The 15,739-nt window shown below is 51.7% G+C and overlaps 1 protein-coding gene across 2 annotated transcripts in view; it reads right to left on the bottom strand.

Moving 5' to 3' along the window:
- Positions 1 to 4,447: 4,447 nt before the first annotated feature.
- The window catches only part of MED27 (mediator complex subunit 27), a 212,896-nt gene continuing 201,604 nt past the window's right edge, over positions 4,448 to 15,739 (bottom strand). For both annotated transcript variants that reach the window (XM_008578426.1, XM_008578427.1), the window contains exons 7-8: positions 6,857 to 6,934; positions 4,448 to 4,754 (exon numbers count right to left, since the gene is read on the bottom strand). In XM_008578426.1, coding sequence (XP_008576648.1) covers positions 4,620 to 4,754; positions 6,857 to 6,934 — 213 coding nt within the window. In that variant the 3' untranslated portion in view covers positions 4,448 to 4,619. The remainder of the gene's footprint in view (positions 4,755 to 6,856; positions 6,935 to 15,739) is intronic.

Raw genomic sequence — 15,739 nt, 5'->3', positions numbered from 1 at the left:
AAAATGTACATATCCGTGTGAAGGTGGGGATTCTGGGCATTACTTTCTGTTCTGGCTCATCCACATTACTGAATCTTCTACAAAAGGAACATATGGATCCCTTTGGTAATGAAGAAAGCAAGCCCATGGTTGTGACACGGGCCAGGAATGACATGAGGAACACATGAGGTGGCATCCACGGGGCGCTGACCCACGCCCGCTGCCCTGGGCTGGCTCGCAGCTCCTGGCCTCTCCCTTTCCTCCCCCTGCCTCTGCTCCTCTGGCCCTTGGGGACAGTTCCCTGTCTCTCTCGTGCCTGGGAGAGGCATGACACACATGAAGCCTGCGGCCGGCAGCACCTGCCTGTTCCCCAAGCTCCCAGCCACGGCTCACGCTGCCCCCGAGGACCGCTGCCCCGAGGACCGAGGCTCTCCAGCTGCAACTTCAAACTCCGCGAGCACGAGACGGGCCGCAGCTGCTCCCCAGCAACTTGTCCTCGAGCTGCCGAGACAGTGCTTGCCTAGGACGCGCCCGGGAACTTTCAGGCTTAGCTCATCAAGTACTAATAATAGGAAGCAGTCAGCCCCACAATTTAAAATGCAACGTGAAAGTGGGTTTCTGAGACTCCTTTCCCTTAATTTAAGGACCTGGGGTGGGCACGAGACTGCGGGAGGGATGGCAGAGCCTAGGGAAAGGAGCCCGTCTGTCCCGGCGAGAGAAGCCTAATGATTCACCAAGCAGACGGATGGACGAGCAGATGCAAGGATGGAAGGACAGGCTGGCAGGCTGGTCTACACTTGTCATCTCCGAAGAGCATTATCGTGCGTCCTGGGTGAGCTCCGTGTGAGGACCAGCCACGCCAGCCGCGCCAGCGAGCGAGCAGGTGGAAGGGAACCGGCCCATCCTTTCCTGCCACGCACAGAGCAGGACAAATCCTAAGATCACCGCGGGCACGCCGGTGGAGGTGCGGGGCTGGGGCACACCCTAGAAGAGCGAGTTGTCCCCATGGGTCATCTGTCCCACGGACCCGATGGCCGAAGTGGCCGCTATCAGGTTTGCAGGGATTCCAGGTCTGTGAGAACTGTGATGGCTGTAGCTGTCATCCCTTCTCCCCCAGACTGGGGTGACCTTAACAGGCTCTCGATTTAGCATCAGGACCACACTCTGACACCCTAAATGCAATGGCGACTTTGCGCGTTCACACTGAAAGATCTGGAAGACTGTCATTTCATTCTGTCAGTGGCGTGAAGTGTAAAAACACCATCGATACCAAAAGGCCAGTTCCCAATTTAGTTCAGAAAAAAACTCTGGACAACCTTTCGGAGACGTCCTCGTTCCATTCTGTCAGTTCTTAGCGGTAACCTGGCCAGCAGCAGGGATGGGGTGAAGGCGTCCCTGCCTACCGCAGCCAGGACCAGCGTCTGCAGGACAGCAGTGTCCACATTCTGGCCGGGAGTCCGTCGGTCTTCAGCACATCGGGGCTTGCCCTCTGCCCTGGGGTGGGGGGCAGCCTTGTTGCTGGGTGGCCACAGAGCCCCTGCTGGTTGCTGCGTGGGCCCCTTCACTTGGTCTCTCATCTACAAAATGGGGAAAACGCCACACACCCACCTGGGACTAAATTAGATAACACATGTAAAGCAACTGGCACAGGAGAGCTGCGGGCTGTAGGGTCATAAGTCACATAAAATACCCTGCAGGTCTGGCCTACAGACCACCCTTGGACAGTCTAAATCGTGTTCTGACCTACCCTAACCACATAGTGGCCATTGATGGTCACATTCCTTTGGTGACAGGCAGCAAAGGATGGTTTGGGGGCCTGGTGACTGTCCTCACAGCAGCAGCAGCAGGTCTCCCAGCGCCCCTCATAACCCACCATCCTGGAGCTGATCCCAATCCACCTTGAGCCTCTGTTTGTGCCAACATTAGGTCCACAGCCCAGCCTCCGCAGGGACCACCTCCCGGCCGATACCGTTTCATCTCTGAGCCTCCGTCCCCTGCCCATGACCGGATCACCAGCCTTGCATCCTACAGAAAAGGGAATGGGCTGTGCAGAGGGCGTGACTCATCTAAGCTCCTACACCTGGCCGCAGAAGGCTGGGTCCAGGCTCTGGCCTTGTGTGGCCACCACCTGTCACTTGACCACCTTCTTCACGCTTTTTGCTACAGCCACACTCTGCCTGTGCTATTATTTATCTAATGCTTTTCTTTAATGGTTCCACTTTTTCACCTAAATAAATTTATTTTAAATGGAAACTTTATATCACTCCTGGGAAACAGGCATCATTTGCCATAAATAGAAGGTATCTCTAAAGATAACACAGAGAAAATCAAAACGATGCCATTAAATTCGAAGTAGAAACTATTGCCTGCCCAAGGCTCTGAACTCGGGGCCGGCTCTCTCTTCTTTTGAAAATGGGAGTTAGAGAGACCTTCGGTGCCTACGGGGAGGTTCTCGGACTTGCTGCAATCAGGAGGGTCAAACAGGTACAGATCCAAATGGCTTTCTCACAATGTGATTTACAGCGACCGTGATTTCACCAGTCCTCCGGTGGGTGTCACGTTTGGACATCTCGGATGCGTGCTGTCGGCAGCTGACGGTCACGATGCACTTGCTACCGTGTGCACATGCTCCACCTGGTCACAGCTGGTCACATCGTCATCACTTCATGTGAGAGATGAATACTGTGTGGGGTCAGCTTACTTGACATTTAAATATCTTTGAAAAGATGGGCAGCATAAGACAAAATGTTATTACATACCTAATGTCTACTACTCCTTATTTCTTGCAAAGCAACAAAGTGTCTTTTAAGACCAAAGAAAGGAGGACCTGGCAAGTCAGTGAAGCCGTGTGATTGTCTGTTACTGGGGGCCGTGTAAAGGGATCACCTGTCACAGGCTAACAATGACACTTAAGGCAGGAGAAATCGCCCCCTTTGCAATAGATGGATGACATTTCAAAGCAACGAAGGCTGGTGTGACGAGTTCACGGGTCAGGATTATCATTCAGGCCTGGACTTAACTGGCAGTGTGTTTTTCTTTCTTAGTGGTTCATAAGATAATGGTGCAGGTTACAAGCATTGGGGTCTTAAAGTTGATGAACTAAGGCATTTAATCTAAAATCACTTCTGCATGGAAACGTCCTGCACTCCCCCACGCTGCCTCTCACCACACTCTGCCAACCAGGGCACTGAGAGCAAGGCCATCTCTCCTAGAGCAGAGGTCCTCAGATGTCAGGGCCACCTGGGGGCTGGTAAAGAGTAAGTTGCTGGACCCAGCCCTGACTAGCCAAGGTTGGGTATGTCTAACACGCTCCCACAATGGTGATGCTGCTGGTCTAAGGACCACATGTGGAACAGCACTGTCCTATGGTAAGATGTCAGGGCCACCTGGGGGCTGGTAAAGAGTAAGTTGCTGGACCCAGCCCTGACTAGCCGAGGTTGGGTATGTCTAACACGCTCCCACAATGGTGATGCTGCTGGTCTAAGGACCACATGTGGAACAGCACTGTCCTATGGTACCCTCGCCACTAAATCCCCTCCATTCTCTGGTTCCTCTCAGCCTGGTGGGGGAAGGTGGGGAGGGGCTGGCTGGGAAAGCCCTGGGCAATGCCCCCAGCCTTCTCAAGCCTGTCACCAGGTCCATGATCTTCACAGAAATAGGTTAGGGCTTTAAAAGTTGGTGTTGAGGCACGGAACGAGCTCAGCAGATCGGGATGGAATCGGTTCATAGTGATATTTAGGATGAAACCCGGGACAAGCAGGCCTGACATGCCCCTGGCTCTGCTCACACTCCGGCTGGTTAGGCTGGCAGAAGACTTTCTCCTGGGTGTGCGTGTGCTATTGGCTCGCTAAAAGGTACCATCCCTGCACGCTGGGGCTCCTCGAAAGGAACAACCCATTTCTCAAGCCACCAAAACATCTTTGAAATGGATATTTGCTAGCACTGCCCTCTCCCCTGAAAGTGAGAGACAGGGAAGAGTGTTCTAAAAAAACACTATGTTTTAAGAGCAAACATTCTTAAGTTTTTTCTTCAAAAGGCCCAGATCCACTCACATGTTCACTAAACTGAACGGAAAAGGAGCTGTAAGAAATAAGGGGCAAAGCTTTGTCCTGGATACAAAAGATTTATTGCTTAAAAAATAAGTTACAGAAAAACAGCTGCATGACTATTGAACACAGGGCTCATTCCAGTGACAGACAGCTCACGGAAATGACTTCACACACAGACCCCGGAGGGTCAACTCAGCAGTACTGCCAGCGTACATGGAAGAAGAGCTTGCTGCACAATTTCTTTACATTAGATTCTAAAAAGGTCATCTTTGCCTTCAATGCACTGGCTAATGTGTGTAATCAGTCCCCTCAGCCACAGAGGACATGCTGCTTTTTCACAAAAGGGAAAGCGTGGCTGTACTGCTATTTGGGCAACGAAGAAAGGTCTGGGCCATCAATATTCCCTCGGGCTCAATGTGTGTAATCAGTCCCCTCAGCCACAGAGGACATGCTGCTTTTTCACAAAAGGGAAAGCATGGCTGTACTGATATTTGGGCAACGAAGAAAGGTCTGGGCCATCAATATTCCTTCGGGCTTGTCTGGGAAGGTGCTGGGTGGGGGTCCGCAGGCTGGCCTCGGGCCGGGGTGGGGTTACTGCCGGCAGGTGTCGTGGAAGGCTTCGAGGGTTCGGAAATCCCTCCACGTGGGGGGAAGGCCATCTTGCAGAAACTTCCCGCAGCGCTGGCACGGGGCCTGGAACAGCTTTATGTAACTTCTTAACCAGGTCTAAAAAGAGAAGCGAGGAGAGAAATGAAAGACTGGGATCCGGGCGCTTCCAAAGTCATCCTTCCTGTCAAGCCTAACGATCCCAAGGACAGAGAACCTAGTTGGCTTTGACCCCAAAAGATGCCTTGTGATTTCACAGCGAGAAGCAGGCAGAACCCACAAGGTCATCTCACTGCTGATTTCCAATTCTGATGCTCCCCCGCCCCTCCCAACCAAGGGAGTTTTTAAAATAGAAATTCCTACCCCCAAGAGCAGGAAGGGCTCCTTGAGGAGTCCCTGTGAACCCCACCAGCTGGGGCCCTGGGACGAGCAGAAACACATCTCACTTCTGAGCCCTGTGTCTCCTGTGTATTAGACGATCCTCTTTCCCCCGCTCGCTACCAAGAAGTGGTCGTGGGCACATGCTAAGGGAGACTTGGAATAACAGATGATGACTTCAGAATCCTCCACTGAGGTCAACATGCCTTGCAGCTAATCTGATTTCAGAGGTCATCACTCACTGTCACAATGTGGCCTAACGTATCTGGGGGGTGGGCGGGGATAGCCCTGGTGCCACCAAATAACATAATAAGCAGCAAATACATGCTGGAGTAGTTCAGAGTGCAGAGCTCTCTCAGGAATCATACATAAGGATGAGACTCTCATAACTCAATTCTCACACTCACAGCGACGGCGGGCAAGTTGTCGCTGTGAAAGGGACATGGGAATCTCGTCATTTAATGTCCTCCTGCATATTATGCCACTAGAGAAAACTGCCATTTGAAGAGGTCGGCCAAGTTTATTGATACGAATCCTGCTTCACGGGGCAGAGCCTGGCCCACTGACAGCCACCCCCCTTCTGAAGGTGAGGCATTTGGGGTTTGGCAATTAACGTGAGGTCAATGGGCCATTGAGTGAAACCACCCTCTGGGGCTGAGCAGTTACCGAAGGCAGCTGGGCGTTACAACATGTTAGGGTGAAAAGCTAGTCCTTATACGAAGAGTCTTCAAAAAGTTCACAGAAATATGTGCGTTGTCTTTTAATTCCATTTTTCCATGGACTTTCTGAAGTGCCCTCATATCTATCCAGAAATGAAGATCTCGCTGAAGACTGTGGACCACGAGAGAACCACCCCGTGGACAGCGCTGCTGGGCCCCCAGCTTTGCTCTGCTCAGCCTCTCGAGGCTGCGGCACCAGTCAACGAGCCAGGCTGCATGTTCTGAGAGACGCACGCACGACGGGCTCTCTCAGAGGCTTAATCGCTGATGCCCCCGCGACAGAATGAGCTGGATGAGCTCAAGTCCACCCCCACCAGCTGTCAACATGGGCTGGACTTGCTAACAGGTAAGTCTTTCGCGTAGGTTCTCTAACTGGCAGCCTTTCCAGCATGAAGAACAAAGGGAGTTCTGGCAGCAGTGAAAGATGGAGCTGCAGGCTAATGTGAGAGCAGGAAGCCGTGTCTGCCTGATGTTAAAACAGCTGGATGGTCTGTCAGGGACATGGGGGGCATGTTTTAGCCTTGTCACATGACAGAGGCTTATAAAGTAGCTCTGGGGGTGGGGGAGAGGTCCCGACTTGTAGTGTTTGCCCATTTCTGTGGTGTAAATACTCCTGCCGGTTTGATTTCAAGCTACCAGTGCTTGAACAACCAGCTTACAAAATTCTGCACATTTAGCAAGAGCTGGCAGAGCTGGCTCCAGCTCTCCACCGGAATGGCTGCTCTGTGGCTGCTCCCATCTTGAGCTCCAGCTCTGAAAATCTAAGGATTAAATGTCTTGGGGGACTCCAACATTTGTCTTGTTCACTGCTATGTGCTCAGCACCAAGCATCGGGTCCGGCACCAATAAAACATCTATTGGCTAAATCAATGTTGCAAACTTTTGGAAGGTCACTTCTGAAACCACCATTTGTTCAGCAATGAGAAAACACCAGTGAATTAAATTGAGAGGGGTTTCTCCCAAATCCCTTCCCAGCTTAACAGAAGTATCGGCTTTACACTGGGAGCCCTGTCTCCCACTGGGAAGCCCTCGAAGTCTGAAGACACAACAGCTTCTTTTCAAGCTGCCTGTTCTCACTTGAAAGGAGCCAGGGTTTCAACAGACCTGACTCTTCAAGCCACTTACCATGAAGGATCTGACCACGACGTCTGGCATCTGGGGCAGCTGATAGTGGAGCAGGGCAGTGGTGGCATGGTCTGTCACCTGAGAAGGAAGGACAATGACTGGAGTTGGCAGCTACTCCAAACCAGCACAGAGGAGCCAAGTAGGCCAAATGCACTCTTGGCATGTATACTTGGAGGAAAGGACATCTAAAATAAAACCTCAAGTAGGAAAAGTGGGGGTGAAAAGGGGAGAGGAGGTATACTGCAGGCAGAAAGGACACAGGCCTGAAAGCCAGTGGAGTGTGGAACATTCCAGCACCTGAAAACCCGGACAGGCTGGGCACCACGAGAGGGCGTGGCAGAGGCTGGGGAGGGAAGAGGGGTTTACAGCCTCTGCTGCGTGAACGTGAAGTGGTATTTCCAATCGTCCATGCCCCACTTCCTCTTTGCACCAGAACAATTTTCCTGACACTGTACTCGGTCTCTTTCTGTCTCCTTTAATTCTCATTTTGTCTCATAATTTGTAGCTATGTGTTTTTGGATCAGGAATCCGGTAATTTCTGAGGATCTTTCCCTTGAGCCTCACGGTTGCCATGTCACCTTTCTGAGGAGCCCTGCCACTTACATGTGCCTGTCTCACCAGCTCTATGAAGGGGGTGGGCTGTTTTCAGCGCCCTGGTGGGCCACGCCTATTGTCTCCTGACTCTGCAGTAGAGGTTTATCAGCAAGGCCAAGGGTGAGACTGCATGAAGTCCACTGGAGGCATCAGGTGACCAGATAGACAGAGTACTGGGTGCAAGCCCTGGTACTGTCCCCGACCTTGATCCAGCTACTTATCCTCTCTGCATTTCAATGTCCCTTCTGAAAAAAAAGGGGCCAGTCTAAGATTCCTTGTAGTTTGGAAACTTGATGACATCATGAATTGCTAATGCCTGACATCAAAAAGCAAATGAGTACATTATACCTAATTTGATAGTTGGGTTTAAACGAATGGTCTATTTGATAGTCTTCATTAGGAACTCTTAGCATTATAAATGCTGTGCTTAAAAAACAAAACAAGGGGCTGGCTGGTTAGCTCAGTTGGTTATAACGCGGCCTTGTAACACTAAGGTCATGGGTTTGGTTCGTGCACTGGCCAGCTGCCAAAAAAAAAAAAGTTAAGTTGGTTATAACGCGGCCTTGTAACACTAAGGTCATGGGTTTGGTTCGTGCACTGGCCAGCCGCCAAAAAAAAAAGTTTAAAAAAAAAATTGGGAACAAGAATAAACATAGGCCTATCTTGTGTAGACCTGTTAGTTTTCTAGCCCCTATCAGAAGACAATGTGGTTGTAGCAGCCACATTAACCTCAGCCACAGTTAAGCCAACCAGTCAGGCGGAAACCAGAGGTGCTGGTCTGGGCCCGATACGGTGAGTTGTAGATGATCCAGAAATCAGTCCAGCTGTGTGTCCACACCTGCGGCCAGGCAAGTGGGGTCCTGGCTCCCTGGCTTAAAGATAGGTGATCTTTGGCCCCTTGCGGAATCTCTCTAAGCCTCAGTTTCCCTCTGGATAAAATGGAGGTTGTAATAATACATACTCCATAAGGCTGGTGAGAGGACAGAACGAGGCCAGGCACGTGAACCTTCCTCCCCAGCATGCCACTGGCCTGCCCACCCTGCTGCCCGCTCTCCTCTTCTGCTCGGCCTGGCCCCTGCACTTGTCCTCTTTCCTACTGGACTTTTGTGGCCTTCCTGGTTGCTGGTGAAACCCACTAGACAATAAGCTCCATGGGGCAGAGATCATGTCCATCTGGTTTGTGCTGCATCCCCAAGGCCTAGAGTATCACCTGGCACTCAGCAGGTACTCAATACATACTTGTTGAAGAAATAAACTTAAAAATGCCCACTCACCCAAGGCTGTGCACCACTGGCTTTTGTGTGAGAACACCAGCAGCTCCCATATCCAACACTGCTGAGAAATTCTTACTCAAGTGACTTTCAAGATAAATGGTACTTATTCCTTCAAGTGCCAAGACTGCTTTTATTTTAAGCATTTTTGACAGACAGCTTTCTAAAATGAGCAATGCTTTTTTTTTTAAAAAAAATAAAAAACAGTAGTAAGGATAACTTTGCAGGATGGCTGGTGGTGGTTGGTGGGGTGAAGCTAACGCTACATAACACAGCAAAACAAACTGGGCCTTAAGGGCCCCTGAACTTGAAAGGCTGGTTCGTGCCCATCCAGGTCTCCTGCTAAGAAAACTCATGGAAGTGCCATTTTATGGGCTGACAAGACATTCCTTGCAATTACATTTGCCATTACAAAAGAAACAAGGTTTTTGGAGAATTCCTTCTCTGGCCCTGCCATTTTCTTTTAAGTGCCTGTAATGAAGCCCCCGTTGTAGTGGCAGAGTAAGCCAGGCTGGCTTTGTTCCTCAGTGCCCTGCTATCCCCTGTTCTGGGCATGACTCCTTTCCTAAGACGGCATGCCCAAAGGCACTAGCCCTGGGAGGCCCCTGGGATGAGATTAGGTACGTCCATTTCAGCAGCTCGAGCTGGCCTGGTGGGGGCCCGGCTCCAGTCAGACTGGCGACCACATCAGAGGCCACAGATCCAAGGCAGGAATGCTTTGTTCGGCTGCACGTTTTTCTGGATTCTTTTCTTTTCACAATTTTTAACACAAATGACTAACATTTAAAATTTGGGAACCTTCACCTGAGACCCCCAGTTTCTCTTGAAGTGTCAGAAGATCCGGGGACAGTCCCACAGGCTGTTGTGAGATTAGATGAGTCTAAGCATGGGAAGTATTCAGCACAAGGCCCAGCTCCTGGTCATCACAGTGACTGTGACCTGGCCCTGCCCCCCACAGCCCCGTATCCAAGCAGCCACCATCAGCGGGAGCTGAGGAGGACAGTGCCTTTGGACAGGGAGCGACTGCACCTCGCCCAAGTGCTCCGGGGTCTTACGCCAGAGCCTACTCCGCTCATCGTGGTACCTGCCGGGCTCCTGGGGCCTTTGGAATCTAGGGCCTCGACACAAATGCCGCCAAGATGCCCGAAACCTGTCCCCATTTCTGCTGTTCCCTTGGTGCCCGGCCTGGCTTTCTGACCTGTGTGTGAGCTCACCTTCCCTGGCCTGACAGACCTGTGCCCATCTCCTGTTCCCTTCCTTAGCTGACCTCTGCACTTGAGCTCTTCTAGCTGAACTTGGGTTCTCCAGGCAACCCCAGGCAAGGCGTCGTGCTAATCACAGGAACACTGAGAGCACTCTTCCAGGCCTGCTCTCCCGTCAGCGTTCTTGATGAATGACCATCCGCCCAGACACCCGAGCCAGAAACTTGGGCTCTCCCCTGCTCTCTCCCCACACCTCTCATACTCAAGGAGCCTCAGAGTTCCAAATTATTTATCGTGAACCTTTCTGCCTCTACCCACCTCTACTGCCACTTCATAGCCTAAGCCGCCGTCTTTTCCTGCTGGGATGATCAGAAGAGACTCAACCAGCTGCCCACTGCACTCGCCCCTCCTCCACGCTGCACTCGGAGGGGACACTCTGCAGCAAAGGGGAGGGCTGGGCTTGGGGTTTGGATCCCGCTCCACCTCTTCCAGTAAGGCAACCTTGGGCAAGTTACTTCATCTCTTTTAGCTGCGGTTTTCCCATCTGGGAAATGGGGACAATAACAAACAGTACCTATCACCTGGGATAATTGGGGGATCAAACGGAATAATGCAGAAGTGCATGCTGTTCAGTAAATACTAGCGATTATTCTTCAACCACAAATCTGTGTTACTCTCTTGCTTAAAACCCTCTTCTTAGAGCGTAGGACAGAACGCAAAACCGTGATCATGGGATGTGAACCATGCAGGGCCCGTTCCTGCCTTCTGTCCTCACCTCTCAGCTCCTCCAGTCTCATCTCCTCCCTCCTTCCTCGCAGCCCTTCCTCTGCTCTGGCCTCTCCTTCCCCGCCCCAATAAGAATTCCTCGTCTGGGCCCGGGAGAAAGCCTCCCAGACTTCCCTGATGGGCTACACCTCCTTGCTCAGTTCTTTTCTTTCATAGCACTCTGCACTTCTGAACTGATATAATTATTTTTGCCATTTCTGTTTAGTGTCAGTTTCCCTGACTTGACTGTGAACTCTAGAGGATGGAGAACACATCCGCTAGTGCCTGACACAGAGGTTCTCCACGCAACGTGCTGATGGAGTGAATGGTCCACTCTGTCCCTGAGACCTCCAGGGAGAGGGGCTCTGATGAGGTAGGTGGAGAAAGGGCCTGAAAGGGGTAGGGACAGGGGGACAGGAGCTGAAGACTCTGGGCCTTGGAGTGCCACTGACGTGCTGGGGTATCTTGGACTTTCCCTCTGTGGTGGAAGTTACCAGTAGTCACCCTGTCCAGTTCCTCTCTCCTTCCTGGGCACCTGGGAAGACTTCCTGGCTTCCCTTGTATTAGGCGGGCCCGCATGGATCGTTCCAGCCAGTGCATCAGGAAGCGGAAGTGCTGTGTGTTACTTCCATATGGAGGCCTGTGAAGAGCACAAGTGTGGACTCTCCACACTCACTCTTCCCCAGCGACCTTGGAAGCCACATACTAAGATGGTGGAGTCACCAGATGGGGGAATCCCTGGTGAGTTGGGGTCCCTGAGAGATGACCTGGAAGTACAGCCCTGTGACAACTCAGCATGGATGTGCAGTGTGAGCAAGAAACAAGTGTTTGTTGTGTTGCATCACAGGGGCTGTGAGCTTTGTGAGCGCAGCATTCACCCTCCTCTCCAGACTAACATGCGCCCCCACGGACCTTCACTTCCCATTGGAAACGAGCTCAGTGTTTGCGGGTCTATGACTCCTGTTTGTCGTGGTGCACACAAGTTCGAGCTTGGCCAAGAGAATTTCCTCTCCAGAAACGATGCTCCTCACCGTGTGCTTCATGGACCCGCAGCACTGGCAGCACCTGAGAATTTGTTAGGAATCTGTGTTCGTGGGTCCCACTCCAGACTTAGAATCAGAATCTCCCGGTTAGGGCCCAAAAGTAAGCCGGCCTCTCCAAGCTATTCTTAGGGCTGCTCAAAGGCATAAGCAGCAAATGCTAACGCGCACGCACATCACCTGGGAATCCTGCTAACAAGCAGATTCTGATGAAGGCGGCCTGGGGCGGGGCTGAGATGCCACATTTCCAGCAGGCTCCCAGGTGATGCCAAGCTGCTTCGGGACCTGGTTTGGAGCAGCAAGGCTATAGCACATTCCAGGTGCTATAGGAAAAGGCCCCCAAAGGGGCAGGCATTTGATCCTGGGGCACAGAACAATGGAGTACAAATCAGGATAGTTTGTTTCGTGAATAAAATGAATGGTACCACCACAGTCCACAGTGAGCACTGTGGAGTGCTGGAGTTTCCTGATTTCTGAAAGGTGCCTTTTTATCCTATTTATAAAAAACAGAACAGATATTATATTAACTTGTAACTACTGATAATGAGAGCTTATTATGTACCAAGCCCTACATGCCCCTCTCACATAATTCCCACAGTAACTCTGAGGTGGGTGCTGTTCTTACTTACATCTTATAGAAGAGGAAATCGGACTTACAGGGGCTGGGAAGAAGCTCAAAGCCACACAATAGGTATTTGATCCCAGATACTGCAAGGCCTGAGCTCTGCCCACCTCCCTCCCAACAGACGACCCCCCACGGCCAGCTCTCTTGGTGTGTAAGATAAAGGAGTGGCCCAGGTGCCCCGGGCAGCTTGTGCCCTCTGTCTCCTAGCGTGGTGAAGTCTTCAGAAAGCTGGAGTCCTGACGCAAGGCACAGGCTAGGAGATGTGCAAGTGTGGCTGCTGTCTGGCAGACTGCTCAAGAGAACAAAGTGAATTAACTAGAAAATGTCCTGTCCACATTCGGCTGGAGTCATGCACCAAAGCTCTGTTTTGGCATCTGGCTCATAGGCAGGGTATCTAATTAGTTTTTCCATTACTGGTCAGCAATCTGGCCAAATTCATCCTCTTTTTTCAAAAGATTCAGTATAAAGTATTCCCTTTAACTGCCAAATGGTGACAATTTTTTTCTAGAGCTAATGCAATCATTTAATTTTTTTCGATTTCCCGACACCAATTACTGAAATATTTTAACAGAAGGAAACAAAGCTGACTGATTTGCTATTTTCCCACCCTTCCTCCCCAATGCCTGCGCTGCTGGTTTTTGAATTCCTGTGGCTGGGCCCCCAAGCTCCCGGTAAGTCATGGTTGTTGAACACTGGAGAAATTCACCTACAATGATCTTCCTTTTTGTCAAGGTATTCCATCTTCTATATTTTTTTGTTTTACACTTTTCAACAACAAAGATGTTTTTTCCTCAGCATCCAAGATGTGGAAAAAACAGGCCTGGGGCGAAAAAAATTTTGCTATTAACTAATTTAAATTGACTCCCCAGCAGCCGAGGTTCGGTCCCATTGTGCAGTGAAGCTAATGAGATTCCACCGGGAGATAAAAGCCGCCCTCCCTCGCAGCAAGGCCGGGAAGGGCACTAATGCTCCCAACGAAGGGGGGCAATTGCTCCTGCTGGCGCTAGCGAGTGTCCGCTTGAAGAAAAGCGTGTAAAAAGATCAAAGTGGATGGTGCACCCAAGGAAAGGGAGGGAGGACAGGCAGGAAAGAAACCAGCAAGACAGGGGACACAGCAGAGGAGCCGGCGGGGAGGGACGGCGCTGTGTGTGACCAGCAAGCGCGGGAGAAACGGGCACAGGAGGACAGACCTTCTCAAAAAGAGGAGGAGACTTTGCTAGGAGATACCCCGTTTCACCTCAAGGCAAAGAAAAACTGCAGATGTTCTAGCCTGATTTGGGGTGCGTCACCCCATCTCAACGCTGGACTGCAGGTGACGTACTCTGAGGAGGGTGACATCTCCATTGCCCGTCAGCAGACCCACTGCTTTGTTAACTTTACTTTCCGATTTCTCCTATTCCACCAACTGGGGCTCACCACAATCCCCTCTCCCAGCTCACAGTGGGCAGAGGAGGTCTTCACACACCCAACCCGATGGGAGGACACGGCCCGGGGAAGGAGAAAAGACGCTTTCACAAGACCTTGAAGCAGCTGCCAGCCAACATGCTGGGGAAGGAAGGAGTGCCAGTCAACACAGTCTCCCCAGTCCCCCACCAGCCTGTGTGCAAGCGCCTGACAGTCTTCCCTCTCGAGTCTGAGAGTGGGGGGTGCCTTGGAGATCACGAGCGATTTTAGCTGAACCAAAAGCGGCACCGCCTGCAATAATAGCAACATTTACTGAGCACTAACCTGGTGCAAGGGCTGGTCTACACTGTGTGGCCTGGTGAGGAACCTAGGCTCTGGGTCCCTGACAAACTTAGCACTGTCTGACAAACAGCTAGCACCTAGCAAATGTGGGTCACTGTGGTTCTACCCCGTTCTATCCCCACAACAACCTTATTACGGAGGCACTGTATAACTGCCCTTCATAAGTCAGGGAAGTCAGTCACAAGGAAGGTAAGTGACTTGCCCAAGCTGAGGAGCTACTAAGTAGCGGAGCAGGGATTTGTTCAGACCGTTTGAGCCCAAGCTTGAGTGCCCAGACTCTAAACACCACGCTTGGTGGACTCCCCATTCCAGGCCTTTCGGGGTGGACAGAGGCTGCCAGGGGCAGGGGGGCTGGGGAAGATGCAGAAAGGTGCCATATCTAGGCCCCCCTCCCCAGAGGAACTGGAACCCACCACCTTTTCTGGCAGGGCTGAGATGAGATCTCCTGTCTCCCAACTTACAACCCAGTCATGCCACTTATGCAATGTCCTCTCTGCTGCTCTGCTAGAAGCTTCCACCTCTCTTGCTCCCTGCCCACAGGGTTCAACACAGACATTGTTGGGCCCTCGGGAAGACCTCCAGGTTAAGTGCGTCTCCCTGTCTTGTACAAGGAAGGGGAAATGGGGTGAATAAAAGGCAGCAGCATCCCTCGGGTGTGCACACACATTCACTGAGGGAGATGAAAATCACAGCATACAGAAGGTGGCAGGGCGTTGAGGGCCCTACTGGTGCGAGGATGAATTTGGCATATAGAGCCCAAACTCTTCTTCCTACTCAGGCCCTCCCTGGCTGTGGGGGCAAAGAGAGTAGGGTTAGTCCAGCAAGACTGCTTTCCCTGCTGAAGATCAACCCTCTGGAGCCCAGGCTTTCTGGCGACCAGAGAGAGCTTTGTTCCTCTGTATGAGCACGGGAAGACGGAAGGACACAGTGGAGCCACAGGAAGGATCAGTGAGACAGAGGGAGGAAGAGAAACTCTCCCAGTACACTGTGGTGCCCCAGCAGATCCCTCTTGTAAAAAGCAAGCGTTGGGATGATGAGAGTGCCAGCTGCCAGCCTGGGACAGGAATTATGGCACAACCCACAGCAAGACTCGTCCATTTCCTTGTACTTCCCACTTTTTGTTTCAGAATTGTCTGAATACTTTCAACTTGAGGTATGTGATTTAAATGGAAATTTACACTTCCTGTCAGGGGTTCTTAGCAGGGGTCCTTGTATTTCTCAGTGATCCAGTGACTGTCCCCATGGGGTCCTGAGCCCCTAATGTGGGAGGCATCATTCTGCCTCTATACGTGCTTCCAGGCCAGGATGGGGGGCTGGCAGAACAGCACGCAGGCGAGGAGCAGACCAGAGGCAGGCTGCCAGGAGCCCTCTGCAGCTTGTAGAAGGCAGGTCTAGCCAGGACCAGGACCCGTGTGGTTGAAAAGCTCCCCAGGTGATTCTGACGTGCAGCCTTGTTAGGAACCACGCAGGCCACGGCAGGTCACTGCCTGCTTCCCACCACCAGGGGGCGCCGAGTGTGAGCTGGGCTTGGACAAGGGCTCCTGCAATTATGCGATGCTCATCCTAATGCAACCAGCTAATGGCACTGAGCTGCATTATCTGCCAGCACACAGCCCACGAAGCCCTGGGCCTTCGCCTGC

The sequence above is a fragment of the Galeopterus variegatus genome, unplaced genomic scaffold, assembly GCF_000696425.1.
Source record: "Galeopterus variegatus unplaced genomic scaffold, G_variegatus-3.0.2 Scaffold1684, whole genome shotgun sequence".
NCBI lineage: Eukaryota > Metazoa > Chordata > Mammalia > Dermoptera > Cynocephalidae > Galeopterus > Galeopterus variegatus.
The sequence above is the reverse complement of the archived record's forward strand: the minus strand, read 5'-3'. Positions and strand labels throughout refer to the sequence as shown.